This window comes from Camelina sativa, chromosome 2 (genome assembly GCF_000633955.1).
Source record: "Camelina sativa cultivar DH55 chromosome 2, Cs, whole genome shotgun sequence".
Classification (NCBI taxonomy): Eukaryota; Viridiplantae; Streptophyta; class Magnoliopsida; order Brassicales; family Brassicaceae; genus Camelina; species Camelina sativa.
In genome coordinates, this window is record NC_025686.1 from 22,444,477 (window position 1) to 22,465,231 (window position 20,755).

Sequence of the window (20,755 nt, forward strand, 5' to 3'; positions counted from 1 at the left end):
GTCGATTGAAGTCGAAAGATTTGGTTGCCATATAGATCTTATGTTGCGTCTTTAGTTTCATATTTTTAGTTTGAACTTCGAGTGTTCCACTAAACTATTATGATTTTGGTACGTAAATTAAAAAAGACAAATATTATTCCCAAGAGTACAACTAGTTATATATATAAATAGCTCATAGAAATTATTTTAAGATGGTCATTGTTGTCACATGACTTAAAAAGTTAAAACTGAATAACAGTTACAAAAACACGCTTTTTTGTTTTTTTTGATGAAAATACATAAATGTGATGCTAAAACAATGTGAGTAAGAAGATTTACTTTCTTTCCATTATTTTATTATTTTTGAAATTAAAAATTAGTAATTTTTATTTTCAAAAATAGTAAACAAGTGATCGAAAAATTAACTTATTTATTTTGTAAATGTCGTCGCAACATCATGATTCGAGTATGTTGTTGACGATAAAACAATGGTAAATTATTTGATTTAAACGTGTAGTTTTATTGTTTGTTAGTACCGTCACAACATCATTACCTGAATATATCGTTGACAGAAAGAAAAAGCTAATATACTAAGATCTGAACGTGCAATTTATTTGTTTTGCAATTGTCGTTATAACATCATTACCCGAGTATATCGTTAACGAAAAAAATAATCATTGGATCATAACGTATTTATTTTATTATTTAGTGTTGTCCTGACATCATTATCCGAGTATGTCGTTGACGAAAAAACAATAGTAAATCATTGGATCATAACGTATAACCTATTAATTTTATAATTGTTAATATAACGTCATTACTTGAATATATCATTGACGAAAAAATAATACTAAGGGTTTGATTGGTGAACACAAATAAAGCTGTACAAGTACCAATCACAAAAAGCGTTACTAAAATTTTTATTAAAAACTTTACTTTCAGTTTTTTTTTTAATACTAATTCCTACAGTTTTAAACAATTTACAGCTTTAAGTACGTTACTAGTCAGACCCTAAATTATTGAATCAACACTTATAGCCTAATAATATTATTATTGTCGATGTAACATCATTACCTGAATATATCGTTGACAAAAAAACAATATTAAATCAACACATATAGCCTAATAATTTCATTATTGTCGTTGTAACATAATTACCTGAATATGTCGTTAACGAAAAAAATAATAGTAGATTATTGGATCAAAACTTATAGCCTAATATTTTTATAAATGTCGCCGCAAACATTATTATTTGAATACATTGTTGACAAAAAATATATCATAACTACAATTTTTTTAAAAATATCATAATATATACAATAATCAAACTCATATTAATAAAATCATATTAATTTTGTTTTGATCTTAAAATTTGAAATTGTTAAAAATAATTTTTTATTTCTCCAAAATACCTGTATTAGTAAAAAAAAAAATATCTCAAAGGTGACAATATTTTGACAAAATTTCTCCTCTTAACTGATTTTTTCCTAGCTTAGTTACTACACACACAGACTATAAATAGATTACAAATTAGATTTTCTGTTCCACAATTTTCTAACCAATGTGACCCCCTTATAGTAAAAAAAAAACAACAACAACCTGCTTTATCTGTAACTTTTATTTTCTTCTACTCAAAAAGGATAACTAAATATGTTTTCTTCATTTCAACCAGTTTTTTGGAATTTCACATGAATCAAAGCAATAATACAAGATTACTACTAAAACATTGAAATTTCCATTTTTTTTCTTCTAATTCCGGCATGTAGCAAGAATAATAATTAACATTTTGCCAAAAAAATTTCCCGTTTTTAAAAAATTAATATTATTCCTATTAATAACCAATCCGCAAAAAATGAAATTGGAAGAGAAATTAATGTGAAAAGTTGGCAGATTGTAATTCGTTAACAATCACATGTGTTACACCCTACGGTAGTCCCCTCACTTACCAACCGTCGATCTTATTCTCTTAAGTTTTATGATTACACGTGGCGTTATGCTATAGGTTAATTCAATAGTGAGAAAAAACGCTTCGTGTATAATCTCTCCCCATCATCATCATCTCCTTCACCATTCCTCCTGCGTAAAACTTTTTTATTCCTCCTCTTCTTCTTCTTCTTCTTCCTTAGTTATAAATCGATCATAATGGTCTCATAATCCTCTCTCTGTCTCTCTCTCTCTATCTTTTTTTTTTTTTGTGTGTTTCTCACTTTCGAAGATTCCTCTTCTCGCCCACACAAACCAAAAAAAATCTTTTTTTTTTGTTTTAGTAGAATTCAATTCGAAGCATAACATACGGGAAGAAGAAAATGTTGGAACTTTGTTTCTCGTTTCGATTGTGAGAAAAAAGAGAATAAAATTATATCTTTCCTCGTTTAGGTGAGAGAGACAGAGAGAGAGAAGTTGTNTTAAAGTTTTTTTTTTTTTTTTTTTTTTTCTGGGTTTTTTTTTCTTCGTGAGACCCAGAAGAAAGAAGAAGAACAGAGAGAGGAAGGAGAAGGATACGGTGAGAAGAGGACACTCTCTTTCTCTCTCTCTCGGTTGTGAAAAAAAGCTCTCTTTATCAGTGTTAAACTGGGATCCGGGTCGGGTGGGTTTTCGGGTTTGGTGGTCGGATCATAGAGCACACAGTTGGATGTTAGCGGCGGAACTGAAGGTTTCCGTTTGCGGCTGCGGCGGCTGTGACGGTGTTTCTGGGTCGTGTTTTTCAATCAATCAGGTAATTAGTCACAATCGATTAAAATGTTTCATCTTTAACTTAAATTCTGGATTTTTGAACAAATCATGATTTGTTTAATCACATCTTTAGTGTTTTTGTTTTTGCTTACAGTCTGGTTTAAGCTACAATCATACGTTTGTTTTATTTTATTTTGGTTGCTTCTTGTTTTCAATCTACATGCCTCGATGATCATCTCCAAAATTCTCGAAGCTAATTCGTTAGAATCTAAAATCCTAAGTTTCGATTTTGTGAGATTCCATGAAAGTGGCTTAACGTGTGAAAAAGAAAAAGTTCTTCATTTTCCTCATATATATATATATTTATATTTTTGTCGACTCTGTAAAAAAAAAAAAAGTATTAAACTTTGGTGTCTCTACTAGACCCAAGACTACTTATGCATGTGCTTTTTTAAGCTCACTGGTTCTCTTAAGCTTGGTTATTATTGTATAATACAAGAAGTTTTTGTCTTCTCATGTCTTCAATGTTTGATTGTGATGTTTTTGTGATTATGTTTTTTAATCATGTTTTTCAGGAGTTTCATCAAAGTTTGATCATAGACTCAGTCAAGTTCTTTGATCCTAAATGGTTGGTTTTGATGAAAATGTTGCTGTAATGGGAGAATGGGTGCCTCGTAGTCCTAGTCCCGGGACGCTTTTCTCCTCGGTGATTGGAGAAGGGAATAATAGTTCGAAACCTGTTCTTGAAAGAGAGTTATCTTTGAACCATGGCCAAGTTATGGGTGTAGAAGAAGACACTACTACTGTTAATCATAACAATGATTCTTCTTCACTAACCTATGTTTCTCGAGGTGGTGGTCTCTGCGAAAGGATTGCTGCTAGAGCTGGTTTTAATGCTCCGAGGTTAAACACCGAGAGTATCCGCTCTAACACAAACTTCTCCATCGACTCTGGTCGTCGGTCTCCTTGCTTAACCATCTCTTCTCCTGGCCTTAGCCCTGCAACACTCTTGGAATCTCCAGTTTTCCTTACTAACCCAATGGTAAGCTACAAGTTTGTTTGCATTCAGTTAGATGTTATTATTATGGAGCGTTTGTTTTCTGAAATCTCTGTTGACATTGCAGGCTCAACCGTCTCCAACTACTGGGAAGTTTCCATTTCTTCCCGGTTTTAATAGTAATGCATTGTCTTCTGATAATGCGAAAGACGAGTTCTTTGATGACATTGGAGCATCATTCACCTTCCAGTCTGTTTCAAGATCATCTTCCTCTTTCTTCCAAGGCACAACAGAGATGATGTCAGTTGATTATGGTAACTACAACAACAGATCTTCTCATCAACCCGCAGAAGAAGATGTAAAACCTGGTTCTCTAAACATAGAAAGCTCCAATCTTTACGGGGTTCAAACTGATCCAAGTGGTCAGAACAAGTCATCTGATGCTACTACAACAAACACTGGTCTTGAAACCGTTGATCATCAAGAGGAAGAAGAAGATCAAAGGCGTGGTGGTGATTCGATGGTTGGTGGTGCGCCAGCAGAGGATGGATATAACTGGAGGAAATACGGACAAAAGCTAGTTAAAGGAAGTGAGTATCCGCGAAGCTATTACAAGTGCACAAACCCTAACTGTCAGGTGAAGAAGAAAGTTGAAAGATCAAGGGAAGGTCACATTACAGAGATTATATACAAAGGAGCTCATAATCACTCTAAACCTCTACCTAATCGCCGCTCAGGGATGCAAACAGATGGAACTGAACAAGTTGAACAGCAGCAGCAACAACAACAACAACAACAACAGAGAGATTCAGCTGGAACGTGGGTTAGTTGTAATAATACTCAACAACAAGGTGGAAGCAACGTGAACAATGTGGAAGAGGGAACAACAGGATTCGAATACGGAAACCAATCTGGATCGATTCAAGCACAAACCGGAGGTCAGTACGAGTCAAATGATGCTGTGGTTGTGGTTGATACTTCATCAACATTCTCTAACGATGAAGATGAAGATGATCGAGGGACACATGGAAGTGTCTCTTTGGGTTGTGATGGAGGAGGAGGTAGAAGTGGGGAAGGAGAAGGAGAAGAATCTGAGTCGAAAAGAAGGTTCCTTTTTAGCTACTGAAACATCAAAGGAACAATATGTGTGACTGTGTTTTTTGACTTAAAAACGTTTTTGGTGTTTTAGGAAACTAGAAGCTTATGCAGCAGAGATGAGTGGAGCAACAAGAGCCATACGTGAGCCAAGAGTTGTTGTTCAAACAACGAGTGACGTTGACATTCTTGATGATGGTTATCGCTGGCGAAAATATGGTCAGAAAGTTGTCAAAGGCAATCCAAATCCCAGGTTCTTTATAAATCCTCATCTCCTCTGTTTTGGTTCTGTTTATACGTTCATCACAACGATAAAGACCGATTCGTTTCATAATGTTTTTTGCAGGAGTTATTACAAGTGCACAGCTCCAGGATGTACAGTGAGGAAACATGTAGAGAGAGCTTCTCATGATCTCAAATCCGTTATAACTACTTACGAAGGCAAACACAACCACGACGTCCCAGCCGCACGCAACAGCAGTCACGGAGGCGGTGGCACCAGTAACGGTAGCAGCGGCGGTTCAGCTGCTCAGTCTCACCATTACCACAACGGACATCATCACTCAGAGCAGCCACGTGGCAGATTCGAGAGACAAGTCACGGCGACTAATCAATCTCCTTATGGCCGGGGTCCGTTTAGCTTTCAGCCACACTTGGGTCCTCCTTCAGGTTACGCGTTCGGTTTAGGACAAACCGGTTTGGCTAATCTTTCAATTCCTGGTTTAGCGTTTGGTCAAGGGAAAATGCCCGGTATGCCTCACCCGTATATGACACAACCATCGGTTGGGAATATGAGTGAAGCGATGATGCAGAGAGGGGGGATGGAGCCAAAGGCTGAACCGGTTTCGGATTCAGGACAATCGGTATATAACCAGATCATGAGTAGATTACCGCAGATTTGAAGTTTTACTCTTCTTCATTTACTCTGTCTTTATAATATAACTTTTATATTTCCTGTCTTTTTTTTCTTCTTCTTCTTTAATTTTTATTGGTTTTAAACTTTGGGGAAGGTAAAGTAAAAGGCTGTTCTTAAATGTTCAATCCTTTGTTTGGTCCTCTATTTTTATCTTACACTGAAAAAAGCAAAAACTAGGACAAATCAAATTAGCAAATTCCCAAATGATACTTTCCCAACAGATACTCTTGACATTTTATTTGGTTATCTTTCCTTTTGAAGGAGCTATGTTAAGCACGTGCACACACGCGTATATGTATGCAACAGAAGGACAGAAACCGAACTCCAAAAGCTAAATGGATGTGACAAGAGACTGAAAGAATCGAACCTTAAAAAAACTCTCTACTAACAATAGAAACTTGTTAAACATCAAACTTGTTCACAGAGAAGCAGGTGTTTCTTATAGATATTAAAACAATGAAGATGATAAGTCGCCTCCTCGTTTAGTATCTGAAACTTTGTTATGCCGTCTTGAGTTACCAGATTCTCCCAGAGGCAACGTCAAAAATGGTTTCAGAAACCAAGAGAAGATCTTTTAGAATCTAGAATCGCTGGAAAGAATTGTTTTACATGAATGCAGTTCTTCCACCTCTCCGAGTGTTTCTGTCATACGCAGTGTTGAATTTGTCTACCATCTCGTTCATTGTACTGCAGATTGAAACAGAATTACCATTCAGATAAACACTTATATCTTACACAGTTCATATGGATATTAGAAAGATTGCAATTTTTTTAAAGAAATTGGCCTGCCTATTAATGTGCTCTCAAATACTCTAAATATGATCTTGCATAAGGTACAAACCTGGAACAATTTGTAATCATTGCTAAGTAAGTTATTAGTAATTTGTCGTTGTATTCCTGCAAAAGAAAAGGACAGCATAAGTTGAGAGACATTTAAGACAACAAGCTACAATAAAACGAATCAAAATGCATATCTAACTAACTCACCATTAAGAAATTATCTTGAAACCTCTCTGATTCCATGGCAGGCAATCTTCTTAGCAGGCTAGATACTTGTCTCAGAAGCGAGTTGTCACAAGGAATATCACCTAGACATAATATACCACAAGTCATTATCCTTGGCACCTAAAGCACTACCCTACATTATATGCTATCTAGATTCCTGGACTGGTGACATAATACCACGGTGATGAGAATGGGAACTTGGTAAAGAATAGGAGACACCTTTCTGCATTGCAGCAAGAAATTGGTAGAGCACTCTGATTCTGCTATTAAGCATCTTGATAGCACTATGTATCCCAGTAAGATGAGCAGCCACTGCATACCAATGTCATTAACAAAATTTTAGATCGACTGACGAAGAGGATCATGATGAGTATGAAGGACATAAATAAGGCTCACACTGAGTTGCTGCTGAGCCTCCATCAGATGGCTTGAGATGTGCAACATGATCAACTGATATCCGCTCAGCTTCAACAGTCTGTTTGGGTTAACAGCTCAAAAATCTTAGTCAATGTCCACATATATAACTTAGATTAATTACAGAATCAACCCTAAGCACATACCTCAATTGTGTAGCTTGTATGAACGAAAATTAGCTGCGGAATCCCATCAATGACATGCAATTCTAATCAATGGTAAAATAAGAAAAGTTAGAATCTTAAAAACAATCTGCTCTAATACATGCCCAAAAGTAGATAAAGATGAAGACTTGGTAAGATATGTAGAAACTCTGAACTACAGACATACCTATACAAACATGCTAACATATCAGAACCCATAAATATGCTCCGTTATATAATCTTAGCTACAAGTTTTCAAGAAGAGTAATCAGAAACATACCACTTTCATAGATAGTCACTGGAAGATCTTTCTGTGCGTGATTGATTGCTGGGTTTAAAAGGACATAAACAGGAGATTCATTGATATCCATTAACTGTCACCAAGAGAGACCAGACACAAAAATAAAAAAATCACCTTTTTCAGTACAGAGTGAGACCAAAATCTCAATCTAACAAAACAACTACAAAAAGCATTGGACTCACGGCTTTGTGGATATGCATATCAGATTCATCAGTATCACTTCCCGTAGAGTACCATCCCAGAATGTAAAAGTCAGGGAACACCTTCTTGTCTAATAAAACAAGAACACCAGATAAATCAAAGTAATCAAGCACAATTCAAACTCTAATCACCAAAAAAACTCTTGATTCTACTATTGCAGCATATAATTAAGAGAAAATAAAAAAAACTGAGGGAGAGTAAGTAGTGAGCTTACAGAGCTCTTGCTTCTTCTCGAGGAAAGATCTATCAAGGGTTTGAGTAATAGGGTCATATAAAAGCTCGAAACTGTTGAAGATCTCAACAGTACGACCTCTCTGGACACCGATCACACATCCGTAAACCCTAGGGTTCTGCTGGATCAATGCTTCGCCGTTGTTTGAGCCATGACCGCTAGCGCAGACTGAAGCAGGAGGATTGAGCTGAGTCTTAACCCTAGTGTAGTGATCCGATACGTTTACGATTACCAAAGGATGCAGCTTGAATGTTAAACCGCTTGATGACGAGCGTGCCATTGTCGATCTCTCCTCTCTCTCTCTCTTTCTCTCCTTCGATGAACTTTTTGTTTTTTTTTGCCTTTCAAAGTTTTTTTTTGTTTTTTTTGTTCTTTTTCTAATTTAAACCAATGCGAATTTGGATCATAACTCGGGTCCTTGAGACATTAAACCGGGTCAATTAATTGGATATTGAGTTTTTACCGTATGGGCCGAGCTTATACAAGTGGGAATTATAAGCATTATGGGCCGAGCATACACGTGCAAGTCACGTGATGTTTGTCCTGATACAAGACTAGACTAAAGGTCTAACTGGTTCAAACGCTGCGGTTGCGGAAGATTGCGGTTTTAAATGTTATTAAGCGTTTTGAATAACTGGTTTAGCGATTTAAATTGGTGCGTTTTTGCGGGAGGTTTACGACTGGTTGACCAGCGGATGCAATTGTAGTTGGAACATAATAAATGTGATATATAATTGTATAAATGTTTTAAAATATCAAAAACTTTTTAAACTTGATTAATAATTAAAAATCATAAAAAACTACAATAATTATTAATAAATAAATTTCATAGTGAAATGTTTATTATTTTATGCATTTGGCTTTTTACCAAAACTTTAATCAAGTAATTTGATAAATGATAAAAGTCAAAACATATGTTTTAGATCGTAGATCTTCTTTTTTAAATCTCACACACTTAATAAGTTCCGTGGGCAGTATTTGCATTGGTAGTAATGATCAAACGAGAGTTGAGAAGAATTATTCATGATTTGTTTTTATATTTTTCACAAATAATCTTATTTTTAAAAAATTTCTGATGAAATGTTACGTGTGATGTACCATTAAATTTACATCAAGTTTTCCGGGTTATTGTTAATTGAAATCTTATTTTCTTTCAATTGTTTATTTTTTAATATTCTCAATTATATCTGTACGTTATTTTCTCTCATCCTTAATGAATAAAAATAGTTAGGTAAAAGATATATATAAAAATATATTTCGTTATCATTGATTTGTTTCAAGTTAATAAAAAAGAAAAAAAATTCTAAACGCAACCACCCGCAACCGCAAACGCTTGCGAGAAGCAGCTTTTAAAATTCAGTGGTTTGAAGCAGTTGGAAGCGATTTGGAGCGATTGGAAACGATTTGTGTGATTGGTACCAATCGCTAGCAACCGCTACCATCCGCAAACTCAGCATTTATGGGAGATAGCGGGAGAACTAATCAACACCTACCTTCATTTGTAACGATTGAATAAGAAAATATTAATATTTAATTTTCTAAAAAAATATAGATAAAAAATGTTTAAAATTTAGATAATAAATAAAAAATCAGTTTTTAAAAAAAATACAGATAAAGTAAAATATTTTTATTTTTTTCACAATAAGGAAAAAAACAAAAATGTGTTGGTGTGTGTGTGGTGTGGATAATATGTAATTAAATATTAAAAATACGAAAATACTATCAAAAAAATTACAATTCGTTTTTGACTAAACACAACAAACAAAAAAAACACCGCCACGAGACGAGACAACATATAGATTGGGGGGATTTGGGAGGTGATGATCCACTCCTGAGGTCGGAGTAAACCGTACTAATAGACTCGACGGCGGTGGTCGCGGCGGAGTAGTAGATAAAGCGTAAAAAACATGGCGATGAGAGACCTTGTTAACGGCGGAGCCGCCTGTGCGGTTCCCGGTTCTTCTTCTTCTTCTAATCCTCTCGGAGCTCTTACCAACGCCCTACTTGGTTCATCTTCCAAAACCCAGGTTAGCTTCCTGCTCGTACTGTATTGAATTTGAAGTCTCCTGATTTCAATTCTCTCAAAGTCGAAGTAGATCTCTTTTTTTCGTGGGGTTTTAATATTTTTCTGTGAAATTCAAAATGTTTATTTGATGATTGATGATTTGGTGTGTAGGAAAGGCTCAAGGAGATACCTAATGCTAACCGTTCAGGTCCTGAGCCACAATTTTACTCTGAAGATCAACATATAAGGTCACTTCCTGGTTCTGAGTTAGATCAACCTGGTCTGCAACCGGGTGCTCAGGTTATTGCTCTGCAAAAATTATGATTTTTTTGTAGTCTTGTGTGTATATTGACTATGATTGAATAGAGTTTGTGACGGCTGGATGGGGTTTGCCATTTTTATTCATTAGGGGGCAGAGTTCTTTCGTAGCTTCCGCTCTGTAGATCAGAATGGTCTTGGTGCTGCTTGGGATGAGGTACAGCAAGGTGTACCTATGCCTCCTATGGGACCTATGTATGAGCCTGTTCAGCCTACATTTGAAGGTTTGTGATTTGACTTCGCTCAGATATTGTGGTTTTGATGTTGAAGAAATGTGAAGAAATGGTGATATCGTTTTCACTCATTCATATTCAACCAAGACGTACACAACATTATTTTGTAGGAAGAAAAGTTAACAGTGAAAGTTTTATTAGTAGTTTAGTATATCGACATGAAATATAGCATGGTCATTATTGACGAAACTTTCTCTCTACGACACACTCCTACGATATATAGCAAATGTCTAGGCAGGCGTTCTCTTGTGCTTGTTTGATTTGTTTTTTTGACATTGCTTATATATTGCAGGACCCCCACAGAGAGTTTTGTCAAACTTTTTGCATTCATTTGTTGAGAGTAGCCGTGGTGGTATTCCGTTTCGTCCAGCACCTGTTCCAATTCTGGGATTGTCACAAAGTGACAAACAATGTATACGTGATCGTAGTAGCATAATGGCCCGGCATTTTTTTGCCGATAGGGGAGAGGAGTTTATCAATTCTCAGGTTTTCTGTTTATCTGATAGTTCTCCGTAGCAGAATCATTGTGTTATATGCCTTCAACTTAGCTTTTAAGGGTCGAGTATATATGCTTCATATTTTGGTCTTTAATTGTTCATGCCCATCGCTCTGTTGAAATGAAGATCTATTCAATTATATAGACAAGTGAAATAACAATAAACTTTAGGTCCGCCCCTCCTTGATCTTAAATTTACATCAAAATGTAACATTTTGGAATGGCAACAGATGTAGCACTATCACATTTCAGAATCATCTGTGGTTCAGGGCTTTAGTTTATTGCTGTTGTTTTACTGTCCAGTATGGATTTTGTTGAGACCATGCTAGCTATGCAGTATGGTTAAGCCTTTTTATGCTGCTGTTGACCTAAGTATTTTTCTCTTCTCCTTTACTTTTCTTTGCTCTTCTCTTCTCCATTTCTTTGGCTGAATATTTTATTCTACCTTGTTTTTCAAGGTAAACGCATTATTGTCATCTTTAGATATCGACGAGGGTATTCAAGCTAGAGGTCATGTTCCCGGGAGATTTCAGGAGCTAGATAATTACTGGAATGAGTCTCAAGCTGTTGTGAAACCTAACTTACATCCTGCTGACAGTTGGGGGGATGAATTTAACCAACATGGGACGTATCATGGTGGTCCTGATTCATGGGTCCAGTCTTTTGAGCAGCAACATGGTGTGAATGGGTGGGCCACTGAGTTTGAGCAGGTACTTCTAGCATAAGCTATATGATAGGAAAAATTTCCTTCAGTTGTTTGAAAACTTCTCTTTGATTGTCCATGCCAAACATATGTTTGATAAGCTTTCAATGAATATCATGACAAATATANCTTCTCTTCTCCATTTCTTCGGCTGAATATTTTATTCTACCTTGTTTTTCAAGGTAAACGCATTATTGTCATCTTTAGATATCGACGAGGGTATACAAGCTAGAGGTCATGTTCCCGGGAGATTTCAGGAGCTAGATAATTACTGGAATGAGTCTCAAGCTGTTGTGAAACCTAACTTACATCCTGCTGACAGTTGGGGGGATGAATTTAACCAACATGGGACGTATCACGGTGGTCCTGATTCATGGGTCCAGTCTTTTGAGCAGCAACATGGTGTGAATGGGTGGGCCACTGAGTTTGAGCAGGTACTTCTAGCATTAAAAGCTATATGATAGAAAAAATTTCCTTCAGTTGTTTGAAACTTCTCTTTGACTGTCCATGCCAAGCATATGCTTGATAAGCTTTCAGTGAGTATCATAGAAAAATCTAGGGGATTTATTTTGGTGAATTGTGGGATTTGATTTAGATCGTCCCTAGGGCATAGTTGTTCGAAAGCCTGATCTGTTGTGAATTTTTTGTGCTGTATTAGTCATCAGTGTTTGACTCACATTTTATTTGCCAACAACTCCGTTCTGTGATAGTTTATCATGTTCTTCTGAAAATATATGGTGCCCCATCTTTTTTTATTTTCTTGAACTTTAAAGGGTCAATCTCAATTGATGTCAAACCAAATGAGAAGTATGGATATGCAAAATATGGCTGCAATGGAGCAGACTCGTAAGCTTGCGCATACACTATCTCAGGATGGGAATCCGAAATTTCAGGTCAGTGTAGCCTAGCATAAATAATTTATGTGCTTTCAAATTGAATTCCTCCAATTCTAAACAGCCGTTGATAGTATTATCAATCGGTCAGGTTGCAATAAACTGTACTGTTGGACGACATATCTTTTTTTCTGGACTGTTCTGATCAGTTATGGACTTATGGCCATTGCTGAGATCTTTTACTGCACATAGAAAATGTTTTTCTTGGGCTTATGTGCTAGAATTTGAAGGTTTCTTTAATTATGTCACAAAATTATACTATGCTTTTCCTCTTGACTTCATGTGCGGGCTGTCTCTTGAGATTTATGTAAAAGCTTGGCAAAATGTTTGGTGAATGCAGAATTCAAGATTCCTTCAATTTGTTTCAAAGATGAGCCGTGGTGAGCTTATTATTGATGAGAATCAGGTCAAGCAAGCATCAGCTCCCGGGGAATGGGCTACGGAATATGAACAGCAGTATCTGGGGCCACCAAGTTGGGCTGATCAATTCGCAAATGAGAAAGTATGTACTTATTATCTGTTCACTTTAGGGTCTTACTTGCCACTTTAGCATGCTAATGTAATTGATCTATTGCCATGCCTTTGTCTTGATTGCCTTTATATCCGCAACTGAAGCTCAGGATGATAGGTTTAGTAATTTCGTTCACTTTGTATCAGTAACGTCTTTATAGTTGAAAGGCTTCAGTGTAGATCTTTCTTTGCACATTTTTCCAATGATTCCTTATAGTTACAGAATATGAAGTCCTGCCATGGTAGAAAGTATATTGGCAACCTATCATCTCTTTTTTTTTCTTTTTCTTTTATAAGAAGCATCACCTAGCATCTAAAATAAGCTTATAATTTGGTGGGTTACAGCTTGCACGTGGACCAGAACAGTGGGCCGATGAGTTTGCTTCCGGGAGAGGACAGCAAGAATCAGCGGAAGACCAGTGGGTTAATGAGTTTTCGAAGTTGAATGTTGATGACTGGGTAGATGAATTTGCTGAAGGGCCCGTGGGTGATAGTTCAGCTGATGCATGGGCAAATGCTTATGATGAGTAAGTCCACTGTTCTCTAATTGATCTATTATAACTTCTTTTTTTTCTTCGTTCTGCTTGTCCATTCTGTAATCCTTGAGGGGGGTGGGTAAGCGCAGACACGATGGAATTTTTTTAAAACTTATTTCTTACTTCTGCATTTCTCTCTGGTTCCTTAATGCAACTATGCAGTTCTTTGTTATTTCTACATACCAGGTTTTTATATTTAACATTCTGGATTCACCTGTTTAGTCAAAAGATTATTTATGATAACCTCATAAATTGTATCTGTGGGGTTGAACAATGTTTATCCAACATGCATATTCGACTTTCAAGTTCATCTAACAAAATATATGGCTCTCTAGGTTTCTGAGTGAGAAAAATTCTGGGAAACAAACCAGTGGTGTCTACGTCTTCTCTGACATGAATCCTTATGTGGGTCACCCTGAACCCATGAAAGAAGGGCAGGAATTGTTTCGAAAAGGACTTCTGAGTGAAGCAGCGCTTGCTCTAGAAGCGGAGGTTATGAAAAACCCTGAGAATGCTGAAGGTTGGAGATTACTTGGGGTCACACATGCAGAGAACGATGATGATCAACAGGTTAGTCATATTTATTTACGTTAACAATTCATCACCTATAAATTCAAAAAAAAAAAACAATTCATCACCTATACTTGTCAAAAAGAAGAGATTGTTACGCAATTCGTTTTTCAAAAAAAATACTATTGTGGATGCACAGGCAATAGCTGCAATGATGCGTGCACAGGCGGCCGATCCCACAAATCTAGAGGTGCTTCTTGCGCTTGGTGTGAGTCATACCAACGGTTAGTACTTGCTATGTAGCAATATGCTCAATATGGAATACATATGGTCATACATTCTTTGGAATTAGATAGGTAATTAATATCTTGTTCTCTGTAATTACAGAGTTGGAGCAAGCAACTGCTTTGAAATATTTATATGGATGGCTGCGAAATCACCCAAAATATGGAGCAATTGCGCCCCCAGAGCTAGCTGATTCTCTATACCATGTTGATGTAAGTGCTCTTTCTCTTCTAAATACTCCACAGTTGAATCTTAGTGGTTGTATTGAAACTCTAATTGCTTATCTGTGTGTAAACAGATTGCTAGGTTATTCAATGAAGCTTCTCAGATGCATCCTGAGGATGCTGATGTGCATATAGTGTTAGGTGTGCTCTACAATCTGTCCAGGGATTTTGATAAAGCCATTACTTCCTTCCAAACAGCATTACAACTAAAACCAAACGATTATTCTCTGTGGAATAAGCTAGGTGCTACACAAGCCAACAGTGTCCAGAGTGCTGATGCCATATCTGCTTATCAACAGGTACTGCTCTAAGCACGGGAATCAAACTTCTCTAGGTTTCATCTTTCTGCTTCTTTCTGACTCTGTTTTTTTTTTACTTGCAGGCTCTAGATTTGAAGCCTAATTACGTTCGTGCATGGGCAAACATGGGAATCAGTTATGCAAACCAGGTTTGAGTTCGGTCTCTGTTTCTTGTTTGATAATAATTGACAACTTAAAAAGTACTGAGATTAGGGATGCTATTGTGTTTGTAATTGTTGTAACAGGGGATGTACAAAGAATCAATCCCGTATTATGTTCGTGCCCTTGCGATGAATCCTAAAGCTGATAACGCATGGCAATACTTGAGGCTCTCGTTGAGGTACGTATAATAAACTCCTGAACATTATTCTCCGGTGTGAATTGTTTCATAGTGAGACCCTTGAAATTTTGGTTCTTTTGTTAAAAACTTTCTGCAGTTGTGCCTCAAGGCAAGACCTGATCGAAGCCTGCGAGTCAAGGAACCTCGATCTTTTGCAGAAAGAATTCCCGCTTTGAGTAGACAAAGGCAGCTGATTCAAATCCTACCCTGAGATCGATCGTTTACAATCGAAGTGGCCAGATGTGAAAATCTTACAATTAAGTAACATCATTTTTTTTTAGTTTTGTAAAAGTAAACTATAAATTTAAAAATATAAACCTTGCATTGGGTTTAAATAAATAAAATTATTCTCGTAAAATGTTGCAATATGGAACTGATTCGTTCATGATGCATTGTATAATGTATAGTAGTAACTTGTTCCTCTTCACCGGAGAGATGCTAGTATTACACTGATTTTAGAATTTAGACGTGAAGTGACACTTTATGCTCTGTTTCAGTACAACACTAATCTGAAGATATGGTCCCAAAGCCAAAATTGTTGGAACATAAAATGATGTACCTGTACGGATCTTCAATCATGGAATGATGATGTCTATGCACGCTAATCGCGCGCTAGTGATTGTCTTAAAGTATGTATGGGTTACCTAATTGCATATTTAAAACGCTATGCATTAGACCTAATTAGCTGCCACGCACAGAAAACTCTGATGAACACCTAAAACGTGCAAGTAATATAAAAGTGACATGTTTTAATAGAGACGAGTGTGTGTTTCTTCTAAAGTGGTTAATGAGATTGCGAACCCTAAGAATATAAAAAACCTAATCATTTAAAGCAATTAAAAAGAGATCCGTAAAAAGCTGATAATGAAGAGAATATACATAGATAAATTGTAGATATATTTGGTTTCCATGAATCGCGAAGACGTCCAATGAGATGTATGTTTCGAGAGATCCCTATACTCATGAGATCGTTATTCGTTCTTTCACTTCATTTTATGGGTTGCATACTATGAATCCTATAAACGCAATTGAGAACAATGTCACGAGGGATACCATATACAGACTACGGTCTATATACTAGTGTACTTTTGAGCGTACAGTACTAAACATTAAACACCATAAAAAATACTGTTTTTCTATATCAGTTTTTTTTTTTAAATATATATTTTGGATGATGTAGCATAGCAATATATATATATATATATATAAAATCATAAAAATAAAGTGATTTTTTAATGTTATAGAGACAGTTCATTGGCTTTCCGACATTTTGGTATTGAGAGAAAAGCGAAAAGAAAAGATAAGAGAACGATGGACCATAATCCTCAGATCTTAACTTCGTTATTTTTAGTGTCTTTCTTCACGTGAGGGAAAGAAAAATTAATTTTGGTACTTTGTGGAGAGAAAATATCCTTTTCTAATCTTAGTTTCGAGTGATTTTCTAAACAGCAAATTCAGTTTCTATCGAAATTTCAAAAGACAAACCATGAAAAGAATTTACAAATGATGATTTTTTTTATTAAATTAGAATCTAGGATTAAAAAAAAAATTAATTAGGAAATTTTTCTTCTAAGAATATATACATTTAGTTTAATATAAAGTAGAAATGTATACATGATTAGATAAAATCTCATGACATAGTGGTTTCTAATCACTAGCGAACAAAAATTTACTTTTACCAGCCCGTGTATTGATGACACTTGAACCCGCCGAATATCTCAGAGAAACCGTACTTGTTAAGTGTTTTTTTTTTATATACAATCAGCAACATTGTAACAACTACTTTATCAAAAAACATAGTAAATAACAACTATGAATTTTATTTTAACATAGGAAGTAAGACTTGAATAGAATAAGCCGAGGCATAGAATGGATATTAGATTCTCTATGGACTTAGGAAAGTAGGAAGACCGTAGAAGTAACAATCATCAAAAGTAGGAAGAAGGGATCGGAGAAGGCAGGGGACCTTAAATATAGTATAAATAATAATTGGATACACTTTTATATAAAACGTAGCAGAAGCTAGCAAGCTTGGCTTTTTCAGTGGAAAGAGATGTCATATATTGCCATATCCTCGACAAATTGGCTTGTACCAAAATGGGGTCTCTCGGATAGCATAACGATATGTCATCGTCCGAAACCTAAGAAAACCTTATTCATTATTACCCTTCCTCCTTCTTGAGAGCTACATATATATAAAGATATGTTCGTTGGTCAATTTTTAAAGTTGACATTTGATAGTAACATCTTGTTTAAACAAACTCCTTTACCCTTTTTATAACAACTTGTTTTGTAAAGAAGAATAGTAAAAATTAGTTTAAAGGAGTTTGTTNAAAAAAAAAAAAAAAAAAAAAAAAAAAAAAAAAAAAAAAGAGTTTGTTTCTCTATACATATGTCCTTGTTAACTTCGGTTTGAGAATGCATTGTTTTCTGTTATTAAAGGGTAAAAGTCAATGCATTGTGCATGTGCATTGTTATGTGTATGCATGCAAGCTTTTACCGTTACGAAAATAGCTATACATTTTTGTTGTATTTATAATTGAGTTGACAAACAAAGTCAATAATGTTCAAATTTTCTTTTCTAGGAGATTATTGTTTTCTAATCTTAAAAATGATGAAATATTAAAAATTAATTAAATTAGAATATAAGATTAAAAAAACAAAAGTTGTCATTCCAAAATGTTTCTAAGAACTATCTCCCAATTGAAAATCCGGCTATTCGATATTCGGCCAAATTTAATAAATCTGTTGTGAATCCTTATCGTCTACCTGAATGGACGTGTTTTGATGGAAAAAAATGGATTCACCTAAACTGTTTAAGGTGATGAAGTCTTCTATGGACGATGGTGCACCTTGTGCTAAGTTATGAAACGGATAAATACATCATAGCAAAAAATCACATTTGACTGTAGATTCGAGAAAAAAAAAAATTTAAAAAGAAAATGATGAAAAAATTCCTTTAAAATAAATCCACTGTGGTAGTTTAATTACAAAAATATAAAATAGATATATACACATGATTTTGATCATAAACATTGTAGCAACTATATATGAATATATTTTTTTACGTAGGAAGTAATACTCGAACGTATAGACTATAGAAGGAGCCGACGCGTGGAATGAATATTAGATTCTCTATGGGCCTAATATAATAAGACCATAGAGGTAACACTCATCAAAACTAGGAAGAAAGGAGAAGGTAGGGGACCATAAACATAGTGTAAATAATAATAGGATACATCTTTATATAAGACGTAGCAGAAGCTAACAAGCTTGGCCTTTGAGTGGAAAGAGACGTCATGTATTTTCAAATCATCGAAGAATTGGCTTGTACGAAAATAGGGTCACTCGGATATCACAAGTTCACAACGATATGTCATCGTCCCAAACCTAAGAAACCCTTATTCATTACTACCCGTTCCTTCCTATTGAGAGTGAGAGCTACGTACATATATTGATGTACGTGGTCAATTTTTTTAGTTGACATTTGATCACCATATATATATATATATAGTTCTGGAAAGAAAAAAATCAACGGGGGTGATGATTAGTAAAATTATCTGACTCACTACAGCATCTTTTGCAAAATTAATTATATATATGATCATTTCACTACACGAAAAAAGTTATATTATGACCATTTGTTTGTGACGATTTACATACAAGTCTTTGACATATTTATTTGGTCATGAATACGTTACTATCTAACCAACTATTTATTTATTGTGACTATTATATTGGTTCAAAAAAGCGGTCTAGGCACTCAGCAGATATCTAGATGACCGTCTAAACTGCCTAAAATCGCATAATATTATTTTAATAGATATTGTTAACTTTTTTACTACCTATATTTAAAAATTTAAGTTTTATATTCATATACATAATTATAAAAGTTTACATATTATTAATCTAAATTAAATAAATGCATTTTTCTAATTCTTGTTTATGATTTATTATTTATTATTTTTCTAACATATATTTTCACATAAATTATATATATTATCATATGTATAATGTTTTATGTTATAAACGCCTAAATTCCAATTACGCATTCTAGGCGCTAGGCGCTGGATCACCGCCTACATACTGCCTAGCGTTTTCTTGAACAGTACTAATAATATTCACTTTTTATTGTAGTGTGTATATATATATTCTCCCTTCTCTGGAATGGAACTATAGCTTTTCTGTTTTATCACAGTTTTCTGACCAAACTTTCACCAAATTAACTAACCGAATTCACATAAATCTGAACGGAATTAAGTAGCTAGCTGTTCCAATAGTTAATAGCCAATGAGAGCAGATCACGATAACTATAGTATAGTAGTCTTACAGTATAGTACTTCTGACCAATTGTGCTTCACGTGATTCGTAGGGTTCTAACTATTTAACATTTCTCTCTAGCTACACCAGTACACCAGTCTCACTCTATACCTATAGCTAATGAGACCAGAAGCTACGCGCAAATTCTCATTGGGTGTACGCAGCTATACACTGAAGTTTCAATATGTATATATTACTGTATTATGCATATGAATAAAACGAGAGCTCGAGATAGAAATAGTTTTATATGTGGTGTTAGGTGATTGAAAGAAAATATATCCAGTTTTTTTTTTCTCTCAGTGATATATTGTTAAGTTTAATGAATATATGTAATTTGTACTGGTAGTTGAGTCCTAGGTCGTCACTACCTCTCCCTATATGTAGAGGAAAGTATTCCACCCACAAGAGGGATCCTGGTTTTACTGAGAAAAAACTAGAGAGAACAACCATTTACTTCGACTATAATTAATTAGTTCGAGCATCAAACAATCGCTGAACTTTGGTATCTTTTAGTAAAAAGTTATCCGTTTTTCCCTTAAAATTCTGGAAAAAATAGTTATTTTGATTGATCTAGACATCAACAAATATAGAAAGGATAGTCTGCACCAAGGCCTTGAACATATGGCCNATATATATTCTCCCTTCTCTGGAATGGAACTATAGCTTTTCTGTTTTATCACAGTTTTCTGACCAAACTTTCACCAAATTAACTAACCGAATTCACATAAATCTGAACGGAATTAAGTAGCTAGCTGTTCCAATAGTTAATAGCCAATGAGAGCAGATCACGATAACTATAGTATAGTAGTCTTACAGTATAGTACTTCTGACCAATTGTGCTTCACGTGATTCGTAGGGTTCTAACTATTTAACATTTCTCTCTAGCTACACCAGTACACCAGTCTCACTCTATACCTATAGCTAATGAGACCAGAAGCTACGCGCAAATTCTCATTGGGTGTACGCAGCTATACACTGAAGTTTCAATATGTATATATTACTGTATTATGCATATGAATAAAACGAGAGCTCGAGATAGAAATAGTTTTATATGTGGTGTTAGGTGATTGAAAGAAAATATATCCAGTTTTTTTTTTCTCTCAGTGATATATTGTTAAGTTTAATGA

At 35.2% G+C, this 20,755-nt stretch overlaps 3 protein-coding genes across 4 annotated transcripts; 2 read left to right on the plus strand and 1 right to left on the minus strand.

Moving 5' to 3' along the window:
* LOC104732968 (probable WRKY transcription factor 2) lies at positions 2,417–5,802 on the plus strand. The gene is made up of 5 exons (XM_010452582.1): positions 2,417–2,695; positions 3,228–3,694; positions 3,777–4,756; positions 4,839–4,997; positions 5,091–5,802. Exons 2-5 carry the CDS (start codon positions 3,278–3,280, stop codon positions 5,644–5,646), a joined length of 2,112 nt encoding a protein of 703 aa, XP_010450884.1. The 5' UTR covers positions 2,417–2,695; positions 3,228–3,277; the 3' UTR covers positions 5,647–5,802.
* On the minus strand, positions 6,003–8,296 carry LOC104732978 (COP9 signalosome complex subunit 6a-like). Its single transcript, XM_010452592.2, has 9 exons — positions 7,939–8,296; positions 7,706–7,794; positions 7,503–7,596; positions 7,226–7,287; positions 7,062–7,140; positions 6,885–6,977; positions 6,648–6,748; positions 6,502–6,557; positions 6,003–6,347 (listed from the first exon to the last, which is right to left on the minus strand). Exons 1-9 carry the CDS (start codon positions 8,234–8,236, stop codon positions 6,266–6,268), a joined length of 954 nt encoding a protein of 317 aa, XP_010450894.1. The 5' UTR covers positions 8,237–8,296; the 3' UTR covers positions 6,003–6,265.
* LOC104732989 (peroxisome biogenesis protein 5-like) lies at positions 9,704–15,735 on the plus strand. 2 transcript variants are annotated; one of them, XM_010452606.2, is made up of 16 exons: positions 9,704–9,983; positions 10,133–10,261; positions 10,371–10,503; positions 10,805–10,998; positions 11,467–11,718; positions 12,485–12,604; positions 12,945–13,106; positions 13,460–13,641; positions 13,986–14,220; positions 14,360–14,444; positions 14,548–14,657; positions 14,744–14,810; positions 14,913–14,968; positions 15,052–15,117; positions 15,214–15,308; positions 15,406–15,735. In XM_010452606.2, exons 1-16 carry the CDS (start codon positions 9,864–9,866, stop codon positions 15,482–15,484), a joined length of 2,085 nt encoding a protein of 694 aa, XP_010450908.1. In that variant the 5' UTR covers positions 9,704–9,863; the 3' UTR covers positions 15,485–15,735. The 2 variants fall into 2 exon arrangements, with proteins under 2 accessions (XP_010450908.1, XP_010450900.1); XM_010452598.2 differs by having other exon boundaries at positions 14,744–14,968.